The 13,373-nt window shown below is 40.1% G+C and overlaps 1 protein-coding gene across 4 annotated transcripts; it reads right to left on the reverse strand.

Moving 5' to 3' along the window:
* Nucleotides 1-8,759: 8,759 nt before the first annotated feature.
* LOC128501699 (zinc finger protein 596-like) lies at nt 8,760-13,354 on the reverse strand. 4 transcript variants are annotated; one of them, XM_053471267.1, is made up of 2 exons: nt 13,099-13,256; nt 8,760-9,836 (listed from the first exon to the last, which is right to left on the reverse strand). In XM_053471267.1, exon 2 carries the CDS (start codon nt 9,786-9,788, stop codon nt 8,853-8,855), a length of 936 nt encoding a protein of 311 aa, XP_053327242.1. In that variant the 5' UTR covers nt 9,789-9,836; nt 13,099-13,256; the 3' UTR covers nt 8,760-8,852. The 4 variants fall into 4 exon arrangements, 3 of the variants coding, with proteins under 3 accessions (XP_053327242.1, XP_053327243.1, XP_053327244.1); XM_053471268.1 differs by lacking the exon at nt 13,099-13,256 and adding an exon at nt 12,950-13,059; XM_053471269.1 differs by lacking the exon at nt 13,099-13,256 and adding an exon at nt 10,006-10,121.
* Between the last annotated feature and the right edge of the window lie 19 nt (nt 13,355-13,373).

The raw sequence follows: 13,373 nt of genomic DNA on the forward strand, positions 1-13,373 counted from the left end.
CAGGTGATCCATGGAACAGGTGGAGGTCTCTGATCACTGAAAATATAAAGGCATCAGTGTGGCTTTAGACACCTGATGGTTGATATTCCTGATTAGTGGTCATAGTCCCAACCAACTCACTCCCACTTGGTCAGGACAGAATATGTCTCTCCCATAATTAAAACGTGGAACTGAAACATTGTAATCCCTCTGTTTTTCTTATGTGGTATCAGGACAGAGGAAAATCAGGCTTTGTGCATATAAGCCCCTGGAGGACCAGTACTGTTGCAATTTTCCTTTGTTGTGTTAAGTATGAGCATTGTAACAGTACATACAAAATCAGTATCAAGCATGCGCATATTGGGTAGAACCATGCAGAAACAAGCATGAAAATAAACAGTAACTTGACAACACAACTCAGAATTGAGTTGAAAGAATTCACAAAACTGTTTATGTTTAGACTTCCCCACAAACATTTTCCTGGGGGAATTAAACATTTCTTAACGTGTATGCAAAGCAGATCTACATTCTGACTCCATAATACATATATAAGTATATATATGTAATTTAGGGGCCCCAATGATTGGGGGTAGGGAGGTCAGACATTTAGAATATCAAGAATTGACCTGGTCAAAGCTTCCAGGCGCCCTTCTTTGTCTTTAACTAAGTGCAGTTTTATTGTATGTGGATCACAAACTGAATGGTGATTGATTTGTGAACAATTTATTTGTCTGTGCTTCTAAAGTCAGTTTGTAGCGTTTGATATGACCATATAATATCTGATGTGACCGAATGCGTGTGTTTGACTGAAGCAAATATAGTACAGATCCTGTTAAAACTGATTGCAAGACAGGCACTAAAAGTGATGCATATTAGTACATGCCAATAAGAAAGGGTAGATGAAGTAAAAGACTTAAAATCAGACGAGCTGCCATAAAATGTTATAATTGCATGGTATGCAGTTCCTAACTTGATTTCCATAAATATGCAGAGATTGCTGTTGATCTTGTATTGTTATAACTAAATGTGTTGAAATCATTGTGAAATTAAGGTTTCATCATTTCAAACATTAATCATGTAAATTATTCATGACATGGTGTAATATGTCAGCTGTTTATCTGTATTGAACTAATTTTTAGAGCTGCTAAGGAACTGATGATTGTTATTATGTCCTCATATGTAAAACCATAGAATTCAAAGAGGGTGTACTTTCTTTTTCATACGCCTTTATATGTATAATAGATGTATAATAGTGCTTTGATTCTTAGCAGTGCGTACACGCACCAGTAATAACATTATGCCCACTGACAGGGGTCAGAGCATCTCCAATGCTGCAGCTTTTGTAGAGTGCTCCCGGTTTGCAGTTGTCAAAAGTGGTCTAGGCTCACTGATGCAAGTATGGGGACGAAGGCTGGCCCGTGTGGTCAAATCCAACAGACAAGCTACTGTAGCTCAAGTTGCTGAAAAAGTTAATGCTGGTTCTGATAGAAAGGTGTCAGAACACACAGTGCATCACAGTTTGTTGTGTATGGGGATGTGTAGCTGCAGACTAGTCAGGGTGCCCATGCTGACTCCTGTTCACTGCCGAAAGTGCCTACATAACGTGTATGGCTGGGTGTTCTCACTTACCTGGAGAACACATGGCACCAGGATGCACCATGGGAAGAAGGCAAGCCTGCGGGGGCAGTGTGATGCTTAGGGCAATGTTCTGGGAAACCTTGGGTCCTGCCATTCATGTGGATGTTTGACACGTACCACCTATAAGCAGTAACGTACCTAGTGGGGGACGGCGGTCCGCCCCGTGTGCCGGTCATCAAGGGGGTGCCACCATGCCGGCACCCCTCCAGAGATGGACAGTAATGTCCGCCTCTAGAGGAGCAGGCTCGGTTGGGGAGATCAAGGATCTCCTTCTAGCCGGCATAAAAACAATCAATGGAGCGGGAGGTCTGTTAATGCAGACCTCTGATCCTGCTCCCTCGCGATGCGTGCGGCAACTGATGCTGAAGCCACACCCACCACCTTCCGCACTCAGTACACCGGAAGCACAGGACACAGAAGAAGAAGAGCAAAGAGGAAGAACGAAGAGGAGGGCGAAAAGTGACAGTGACAGAGAAAAGGTAGGAAAACATTCAGTGAGAGTGGATTAGTAAGTATGTGAGAGTGATGGATGTTATGCTGTAGTCTATGCTAAATGTGTGTAATGAATGTGTAAGGTGGGATAGCATGGCATAGGGAGGCTGTAATCACACTCCTATCATGCCCAGGTTCTAGCATATACTGGCTGCCTGGGCAGGATAGGAGTGTGATTGCTGTTATATATAATGTTGTTGTTGGGTTTTTTTGTCCAATTTTGGTGTGTTAACCACACTTTTATTCAAAGTAAGTAACACACCAAAATTGGACAGAGAAATTCAATAACAATATTAATATATATATGATTGCGAACAGCAATCACACTCCTATCATGCCCAAGTAACCAGTACATGATAGGAGTGTGATTGGTGTTAACAAATATATATATATATATATATATATATATATATATATATTAATATTGTTATTGATTTTTTGTCTAATTTTGGTGTGTTACTTACTTTTAATAAAAGTGGGGGTTTTTTTAAAGGTGGTGGGTCATTTTCAGTTTCGGCCAAGTGAATGCTGAATTTTCAGTTTTGCTCCGGAATTTTCATTTCAGTGCATCCCTGCTATATACTAAGCCAGACACTGAAGTGGTAGGCCTACACCTCATCAAGGTTTAGCTTAGTATATAGTGATAGGGGTTATGCTGCATTATTGTCAATGTCTGGCTCAATGTATAGTGATAGGAATTATGCTGTAGCACCGTCAATGTGTGCCTCAGTATATAGTGATTGGTGTTATGCTGTACCACCGTCAATGTTTGCCCCTGCCTACAAGCGTTGTTGCCAACCATGTACGCCATTTCATGGACACTGTATTCCCTGATGACATTGGCCTTTTTCAGCAGGATAATGCACCCTACCACAAAGCAAAAATGGTTCAGGAAAGGTTTGAGGAACACAATAAAGAGTTCAAGGTGTTGACTTGGTCTCCAAATTCCCCAGATCTCAATCCAATCAAGAATATGTGTTATGTGCTGGACAAACAAGTCTGATCCATGAAGGCTACACCTCACAACTTACAGGACTTAAAGGATCTGCTGCTAACGTCTTGATGCCAGATACCACAGCACACCTTCAGAGGTCTAGGGGAGAATATGCCTCAAAGGGTCAGGGCTATTTTGGTGGCAAAAGGAGGACTTACACAATATAAGGCAGGTGGTCATAATGTTATATCTGATCAGTGCACATGCAAAGGGGCCGCTCAATGTCAGAATTCCAGTTATCTTAGCCTTATTACTCACCATACAACGTAAGACACTGCTTTTGACAAAATAGAGCCTCCAGTCTGTTTTATTATTTATTCTACCCAGTGTCCATAAGTATGGTTACTATGTGAATAACTTAAAGCCCTTTGAAAAAAAAAGTGCGCACACAAAATATGCATTTTTTAAAAGAGGGTTCAGGGATATAACATGTCATATCATAAGATAAATACATAGTTCTCTGTTTGGAGAGCACAAGCCTTTTCTTGGAATTCGGAGCGAACTGTAACATGTCTAAAATATTATATAAACATACAGTATACGTATAGCATCTTTCAATCTGGGAGTATTATCACTAATCATAACTGAGTGATATAACCAAAGGCACACCCTATCTATTTTTAATCAAACACAGGAAATGCTTTATTTTTTATCTTGTAAGAAAGAAATTGGAAAGTCTAAATATTTAGCACACAAAATATTAACCCCTTTAGTTAAGGTGAAATTTATGTTATGTAGCCACAAAGCCAGCAGGACCATTGCATTGGTTGCAATGGGGATAAAATACTTTTCAAACTTTGCAACCAAATTACGTTTAATATTTAACCCTGTGTGTGTTCATGACGCAAAAAGTAAAAATCATCCATATGATACAGTTGACCACACTGGTGTGCCCCTATGGTGCATATACCACATGCAATCCTAACAATAAATCCACCAATTAAGTCCCCATACAAAAATGGACACATTATTTTTTCATACAATAAACAAACACAGAGCATAAAGGAATGTGCATTGGCCCAAAGTATACATTTTATTTTTTATAACATGGGGTTTTCAATTTAAGAGAAGCTAGTTAATTGTAACTAGCAGGGTTATTGTCATTTAGTATAGGTTGAATTCATGCAAAAAATATTATGTAGTTGATGGAAAATGAGAACAGGACTAACAAAGAGCGCTGGCAGAAGAATCCTTTCATTGCACATTACTATGCTGCCACCATGTGGAAACTGACAGACATATATATATTTCCTTAGCAATATGTCAAAAATTGTACACCCTTTAAAGAAGGGGTGTCCAAGTTTTTTCTGCAGCGGGCCACTTCATCAGAAATGTATGTGTGCGTGGGCCACACTCATTTTTCACTGAGAGAAAATATGGCCTTTTAGCTTTATAATGCATATGAATACATGGTTAATTTGGCGATAATGAAAAAAGCAGTGGAAGTTTTTTTCATCAACTTTTATATGTCATTTAATCAATACTAAATTACTTAAAACAGTAAAACAAAGTCAGTCCACAAACCATTTAAAACAAGTTTACCCAAATAAAACTGCACAAGGCTGGAGCACACTGTGGGTACAAGATGGATTTAAGCTGGTGCGCACTGGAGGCAGGGCCGGATTAAGACACCCAAGCACACACACATACATCAGGACAGGCTCTGCCACACCGACAACCAAACACACACACCAGGACAGGCTCTGCCACGTAGACCCCCAAACACACACACCAGGACAGGCTCTGCCACGCCGACACCCAAACATACACACCAGGACAGGCTCTGCCACGCTGACACCCAAACATACACACTAGGACAGGCTCTACCCCACCAACACCCAAACACACACATCAGGACAGGCTCTGCCACACTGACACACCACACACACATCAGGACAGGCTCTGCCACATTGATACCCAAACACACACACACACCAGGACAGGCTCTACCACACTGACACCCAAACACACACACACTAGGGCAGGCTCTACCACACTTACACCCAAACACACACACCAGGACAGCCTCTGCCATGCCGACACCCAAACATACACACTAGGGCAGGCTCTACCCCACCAACACCCAAACACACATATCAGGACAGGCTCTGCCACACTGACACCCAAACACACACACCAAGACAGGCTCTCCCACACCGACACCCAAACACACACACACCAGGACAGGCTCGCCACACCGACACCCAAACACACACACACTAGGACAGGCTCTGCCACACTGACACCCAGACACACACAACACCAGGACAAGCTCTGCCACACCGACACCCAAAAACACACACACACCAGGACAGGCTCTGCCACACCAAAACCTAAACACACACCAGGACAGGCTCTGCCACACCGAAACCCTAACACACACACACACACCAGGACAGGCTCTGTCACACCAACACCCAAACACACACCAGGACAGGCTCTGCCACACCAACACCCAAATACATACACCAGGACAGCCTCTGCCACACCGACACCCAAACACGCATACCAGGACAGGCTCTGCTGCAATGAAGCATAACATTTTTTACTTTCTACACTGCTTTGCCATTAACTGCCCCTTTTGTATTTTTGCCCCCTTGTGTTTTGATGCCCCAGCCCGGCCCCCTTTAGTATTAATGTGTCCCCCCTACAACCTTGTATATTGCCCCCCCTTTGTGCATGTATGCCCCCACACCCTTGTATATTGATTTATGTGATGCCCCAGCCAATCCCTCACATCCAGTCCCTATCCTTCACATCCAGTCCCTCACCAAATCCTGCCACCTCCACCTGAGAAACATCTCCCAAATCCACCCTTTCCTCACACAAGAAACCACCAAGTCACTAATCCACTCCCTTGCGATTTCCCGCCTGGATTTTTGCAACTCCCTACTCCCCAATCCATCCTCAACACTGCAGCCAGATAATTTTTTTTCTGCCGCCATTCCTCATCCGCTGCCCCATTATGCCAATACCCTCCAGAATCAAATTTAAACTTCTGATCCTGACCTATAGAGCCCTCAACATAACTGCACCACCTTACATCTCTAGCTTCCTATCCAAATATACCCCTTCTCTCCTCTCACGACCAACAGCTATCTTCTACTGTTGTTAGCTCTTCCCACTCCCGTATTCAGGATTTCACCCACGCCGCACCTCTCCTGTGGAATTCCCTTCCCCGTTCCCATAGACTTTCTGCCTTGTACGCAACTTTCAAAACCTGAAAACCCACCTGTTCAGGGAAGCGTACAACATTCCTTCCCTGTACTCCCAACCACCATCATAATCAAGCCATCTGAACAATCAACAGCTTCAACACATCATCTGAACCAGGTCAACTCATCCCCATCCAAGCACTCCTCTCCTATTGTCTCACTACCCCCTCAACCACCTACTAGATTGTAAACTCGCAAGAGCAGGGCCCTCTTCTCCTTTGCACCAGTTTGTTATTGCATGTGTTTTTGTATATGTTTCTAAATTGTACTTCTGACTGTAACAGCGCTGCGGAATCTGCCGGCACTTTATAAATAAATGTAATGTAATCCCCTTCCCTTGGGTATTTATGCTCCCAGCCTTTTTGTATTGGCTAATGTGTGCCCAACCAACCTCCTTGATTGATGCCCCCACTGCCATGTCTATTACCCCCAGCCACCCCCCCTATTGATGCAACAACTCAGCCGCCCCCCTTTTATATTTTGTAATTTTTGTCCCAAGGGAATACCCCCCCCCCTTCAATATGGGTCCACTTTCCTATAACCCCTAACAATTTTTTTGGTAATACTTACATTTTTGTGGGTTTTTTTCCCTGCTGTCCTCCGACGTGACAATCCTCTCCCTGTCAGGAGGAACTCTTCTATGAGGCCGCCCCCTTAAACGTCACATCTTAAATGGGGTGGGACGAAGAGCTGAGGCACTGCTGCCACTGGGCGGCACGGTGTGTGCACGACGGCTCTGTTTGAGGTCTGATTAGAAAACAACCTCAAATATAAGATGAGGGATATTTTTCAGATGATTTGCTCTGAAAAAACCTTGTCTTATAATCGCGCAAATACGGTAATATATTTTGATAGAAGGTGATTAATCCCTTTTACGATTTTGAAAGAATTTCTCATAGACAACAATGATTGTGGGGACAATCAAAGCTTTACTTGATAATAGAAAAATATTGTATGGATGGGGTCAGGTGGACAGAGAAGGAGCTACCTCTAGACTCACAATAAGTCATTCTTCAGCACGCAGGAGAGGAAAACTCCCATTTTATTCTGGGGAACCATGATTGGAAGAACTGCCCCTCCATCTGGGCACTGAGAGGTTAACAAATGTTAAAATGTTGTATATATATAAAAAAGGGGCGAAAGGCCAAAATCTCAGGGTGACGCAGTATGTCGCTTCCTATTCTACAATGGCAGGATCATATCGAAGACTCTCAATTGGTTCTTTTTCTGCCAATATATTATGGTTGATATACCTGCTTGAATGACGGTGACTCATTTAAGCTTACCTTTAAATAATAACAAGTCTCAAGGTTTCCATGAAGACTTGTATTGGAGCAATTTGGTTAACACATGCAATTAATATTAACAATTTACAATTTACATAAACAATTTATGCTTATAAATACTTCTATGCTCTAATGAACTGCAAGCACCCCAATAAATGTATGATCTGCAGCCAAGAACAAAATGTGGGGAAAAATAATTGTAAAGTTACACATTTTAAAGGCAATCTGCTGAGTGACCCATGTCATGTTTATTGGCCACAAATTACATAGGAAATTATGGAGAAAATGAAGGATTCAGGAGTACCAAGTGATGTGTATATCAAATTGATGGATGGCATCATAAGCCATGGTTGGATATCTAGATCTGAATCTACATCTGGATATCCTTATTTGTCCATTTTACAGCAACATTGCTGTTACAAAAGACAACCAGAGCCCACTTTCAAAAAATCTATAAAAATGAATCAAAAAAAAACAATGAGGAAAAAATGCTCCACTTGTAGACTTTTCATGAAACAATTACTTATAGGTATTTCCAGTGATGGAAACAAGAGGCAATCCCATAGTTTTGCAGGTTATTCACAGCTGCTTTTCCCTGTGAAGCTGAGGACCAAGGTATTTAGGGTACTTAGCAGCCATAGGAACTCCACTGCCCACTGGTGTAAAGAACACCAGTGAGGATATTTCAGTAACAGGCCAAGGTTGGTTTTCAAGAATCAGAAATAAATGGGGAAGCTCCAAAATACACTGTAAACGTAGATAAATTACGGTCAAGACACTCTACATAGGCTCAGTATACAGGAATTGAAGCTCAATCTAGCATAAGGTACTCGCTATGTTTGTTACACAGGGGTGCTGAACTTTAAAGAAACACTAGAAATGTACAACAGTACAAGGTGCGCAGTGTGACAGATACATTACATTTCAGAACTACAAATTCTTTGGGGGATAATTTTTCAATCTATAAGCAGCTTTGTGTTTCAATAAGACATGCAAGATGCTGCAAGTCCTAATGACTATGTGACTGCTTACTTGAGATGGAATAAAGTTTGCATGCTTCAAAAACGACATGTTTGTGTGTTTTGCATTGGGAGCTCATTTTAAATAGTACAGTGTTTTGTGTTTCATTTCTAAACTAACTCATAAATAAAGACAGATTTATAATTTTATTTTAATAAAATTTCATTTTATATAGAGCGTCTGAGGATTTAGAAACCCTAAATCTGTATAAAAAAAAGGATGTAAACATTAATTGTCTTTCTTAAATGTATCCAAGTCACTGTCATCATCAGAAAGACAAACAGTTATTACATTTAGACTACCTGCTGAGGAAAATTCAACTATCCTTATATCTAGCTGTTCTTGTTCGGTTTTTAAGGCTGCTTCAGAGTTCGGGCTTCTGTCCTTAGAAGCTGTAATCCTGTAACTGGTATCTTGTAGAGCGTTCTCCAGCTCTGCCACTGTATGGCTGGCAATTTTATGTTCCTTCAGGCTTCGTGAAAGTGAGAAGCTTTTGTTACAAAGGGTGCACTGGTATGGTTTATTGCCACTGTGAACCCTCTCATGTTTGACAAGTTCTGTGGCTTCCAAAAAGCCTTTCATACAAACACTACATTTGTAAGGCCGGTCACCTGTGTGGATATAATTATGTCTCTTCAGATGGTCAATGCGCCTGAAGCTTGCACTACATAACGAACATTTAAATGGCTTCTCTCCTGTGTGTATAAAGCTATGCTTATCTAGATCTGATCGATATTTGAAAGGCTTGTCACAAACATGGCATTTGTGCACCTTCACGTCTGCCATGTCTTCTCCAAGTTCTGTGTGAGTCTGCTGATGCCTGGCAAGCTTATGGACATCTTTGAAGCTCTTCGAACATATGGTGCACTTATGAGGCCTTTCGTTGGTATGACTCTGCATGTGGTACCTTAGATGCGACGGCCATTTATATAGCTTTCCACAGTATGTACATTTTAAAGGCTTTCCTTCTGTTGCATTTGAAGTGACATTTTCCCCATTCGCTTGAGTAGTGCATCTGTTCCGTTTTTTACATTTTCGTGATTGCGCTCTGCCAGAACGTGAATTGTTACTTTTCTTCTTAACGGTGTAAGGAACTCCTCTGCTGTCAATCAGCAAGACGTCCACGTTATCTTGTAGACATGGATCCTTTTTCCTCAGATCCATATCCTATTGATTTGTGTTAGATTATGGAGACGATTTTCTCTTTGGCTCCTACAACAGAAGGAATGAATGTTATTCAAAAACTGCAAATTTTAGGGATCATTGATACTTTTTCCATAACTAGACATAGCAGTGATCACTCCTGATTCTGTTGCCTTGCTAAACCTTTTAACGTTAAAGGGTAACATGAGAGAATGTAAATATTGAATGCCTCTGGTACCTTACTTGTGTATGCTTCCTCAGACATAATTTATGAGGTCCTTGCGCAATCTGCGAATTTGAAAAGTGTTCCTATTGTAATAAGAGATAAACTTGTATATTTTAACGCATGAGCGGCTGCAAAGCTATGTTGTGCCCACTGATAATATCATTAATGGGCAACTGAACTTTTTCTCAAAAAGGCACAAATGAAATTAGAGAAATAGGGACAATCAAGAATGAATTGTCCTGCATCCACTATAACTTGGGGGCTATAAATCTCTCATGTGCAATAGATCTATGTGTAGCTGATGCACTTTTACGCAGGATTAAATCATATAGGGCAGAACCTGGCTGGGAAGAGAATATTTAACTGGAAAATTTTATTTTACGAAGACGTGAGATTCCCACTGTTAATATGAGCTTTTTCTATCACTTTCATAACCAAACATATTCATACCTAATAACCAGGTACATTCTCTTGGTTGCCGAGTCTCGAACTAATGCCTACGAAGCTCACAAGAGCAGGGTCTTTTTCTCATTCTGTAGCCGTACCCCTTACCTCTGTTCATGCTATTGTATAATTTTAAGTGTTATCCTTACTCATAGTCTCCTGTCACTGAATCACCTCTATAAATAAAATGCAACATTATGTCTTTATGTCTTCATACAGAACCCGATAGTTTTCTCCACCGGTGTATGTCACTTTTGGTCTATAAACCACACATTTGTATGGGATTACTTGTGCAGTGAATATTAATATTCATTGGTTGCATAAAGGTGGTTTGTTTAAAACGATATAACCTCGCAAATCAATATTCAATATTTGGGGAAATTGTGTGATCAAGATTGTCGTAGGAATGAGAGAGATTATCTTGGAATCAAGATATGCTATGGATTGAATGATATGGTTTTAACGAACTTCGCATCTATGCTTTCAGCATTTAGAGAGATTTCAGTTCTATTCCTGAATGGGGAAGATTAATACAGTGAAAGCCTACATAACACCTAATTACTAAATTTCATTAGGCTAATGTCCCTAGGAGTACCTGTTAAAATCCTCTCTCAATTTAAGATGTTAATTAAAAAGTTCATTTGGGGGAATAAAAAAAAAAACAATTTCATACAATAAATTTACCAGAAAACCCTCAAACACCAGTGTATCTGAACAATATAGAATTACTCAAAGACATTTCTATGTTTACACGTTATCTGAGATGTGTTAGGTCAGATCAAACGGTTTCTAGTTGGATCTTTATGGAGGAAATTGCATGGTGGAATCTTCCTCCACACTTAATTAATGACATCCCAGTTTCAAATCCAATTGTTAAAGATATAATAGTCTCTATTGGAAAAATATTTTTTTTTCCATATCTCAGATACTATCCCACTAGATTTCTTGCATGGGTATCTTCAAGATATTAGTATGAATGAATCGAATGTAACATCGCCACCTTTTCTTCTTGTTTGGTAAAATTCACCCATTTTCATACCTGCAAGCCAGCTTCAAGCTACCGACCACAGAGTTTTAGAACTATATTAGAATCTTGATTAAAAAAGGAAAGTTGAAGAAAAAACATAAAATTTATATCAAAAGTTACCAATTTGAGAGAAAGACACAATGCAGTTGAGAAATGCCAATCGATAATCAAGTGGGAAACAGATCTCGGAATATCCTAATCAGTGGCAGGCTGGGGAAAGGCTAAATGCAATTGAGGAAAATAACCTATACACAAAACATATTTCAAAAAGTATGGAAAGATGGTACGAGTATCCAACCCCAGCTAAAATGTAAAAATATAATTCAATCCCAAAACTGTGTTGGAGATGCTTAAAAACCATGGTAACCTGCTCCATATGTGTTGAGAATGTTACTCTCTATTGCACATATTACCAGATATATAGATTATTAATTTGCTCCTTCAGAGGGGTCTTAACCCCTCAATTATTCCTTTTCCACAGAGATGTCTAAATGCCTTCAACGCTTTGCATCACCAGACAATGGAAATCAGGTGTAACAACCTGTTGGATAGACATCAAGACCCAGCTAGACTTTTAATGTAAGATGGAGGAATGTTTTTACAACACAAATGGAAATTCAGCCCAATAAAAAAAAATCCCTGGGTCAGATGAATCCCGAGAGAAAATGCAGAAGACAGACAGACTATATAGAGACTTAAAACATAAACCTATGCCCACAATGGGAACATCTCCCATACAGCCAAACCATCCCGTAATAAACCGTAATGCCTAAAATAACCCAATAATCAAATCAGCTTTTTTAGAATTAATTAAATTAACATTTTTTGGATACAACTTTTTCCTGTTTTTTGTTTATATATATATATATATATATATATATATATATATATATATATATACATATATATATATATATATACATATATATATATATATATACATATATATATATTAATTGCAATGTAGACTGTGACACATCTACGCCTATGTATCTTTACTAGGGTTTCTTTCCCCTAGCCACTTGGTGAGCTATAAGTACCCAGGATGTTCTGTTCAATCCCAGAATGCACCCCATCCACTTGAAATGTATGTCATTTTTACCTCAGCAGCTGATTGCATAGAAACATGCAACGAGAGATTTTCATCTATATGATGAATGACGTTTAATATATATATATATATATATATATATATATATATATATATATATATATAATCTCGCAATCAGTGCGTTTGGCAAGTGGGCTCTCCAAAGCTCAGCTTTCCAACCAAAAAAGTAACCGGAAAATCAGATAATTAAGACAGAAGGGTTACCGGGTCAAGTTCTGAATTCCCCCAGCGGTATACTCAGATGTCAATACCTTGCTTCCAACTGAAACGCCCCATTTCGTGCACTGTGAAGGACCCATGTAAGCAAGTAATTTTATTACCCCATGTACTGTGTGGTATTTGTAATTGATGAGGGTTATTTCAGTCAAACCCACCCATTAATAAGGGTGCTGAAAGCACATACGGCTTAATACGCTCCATACATGCTCACGTACAGACCGACTGAAAGGGCAGTTCTTGCTGCGGGAAATGTACCCCCGCAACTGCAGCTTTATTTCTCCTCTCTGCCTTCACACTTCCTTACCTCTAAGCCCCTGCAACTTCACGTCGTCACCTGTAGCTGAGGGAACGTTAAATAAAATGACGCCATTCCGTACTCTAATACGAATGATGGTCGGCGCAAACAGTTCCGCCATTTTTAACAGGGGCAAAAACCTTCCCCGACCTATACTCTCACCATAAGTTTCACTTAAACGAAATTTCACCTTTATATAATTTTTTCCGGTCAACGCTGCCTTGTTATTACAGTGCTAATTAGGGCACATTAGTTTAACGGTAAGCTTGCCAGGAAGAAACATG

The sequence above is a fragment of the Spea bombifrons genome, chromosome 7 (assembly GCF_027358695.1).
Source record: "Spea bombifrons isolate aSpeBom1 chromosome 7, aSpeBom1.2.pri, whole genome shotgun sequence".
Classification (NCBI taxonomy): Eukaryota; Metazoa; Chordata; class Amphibia; order Anura; family Pelobatidae; genus Spea; species Spea bombifrons.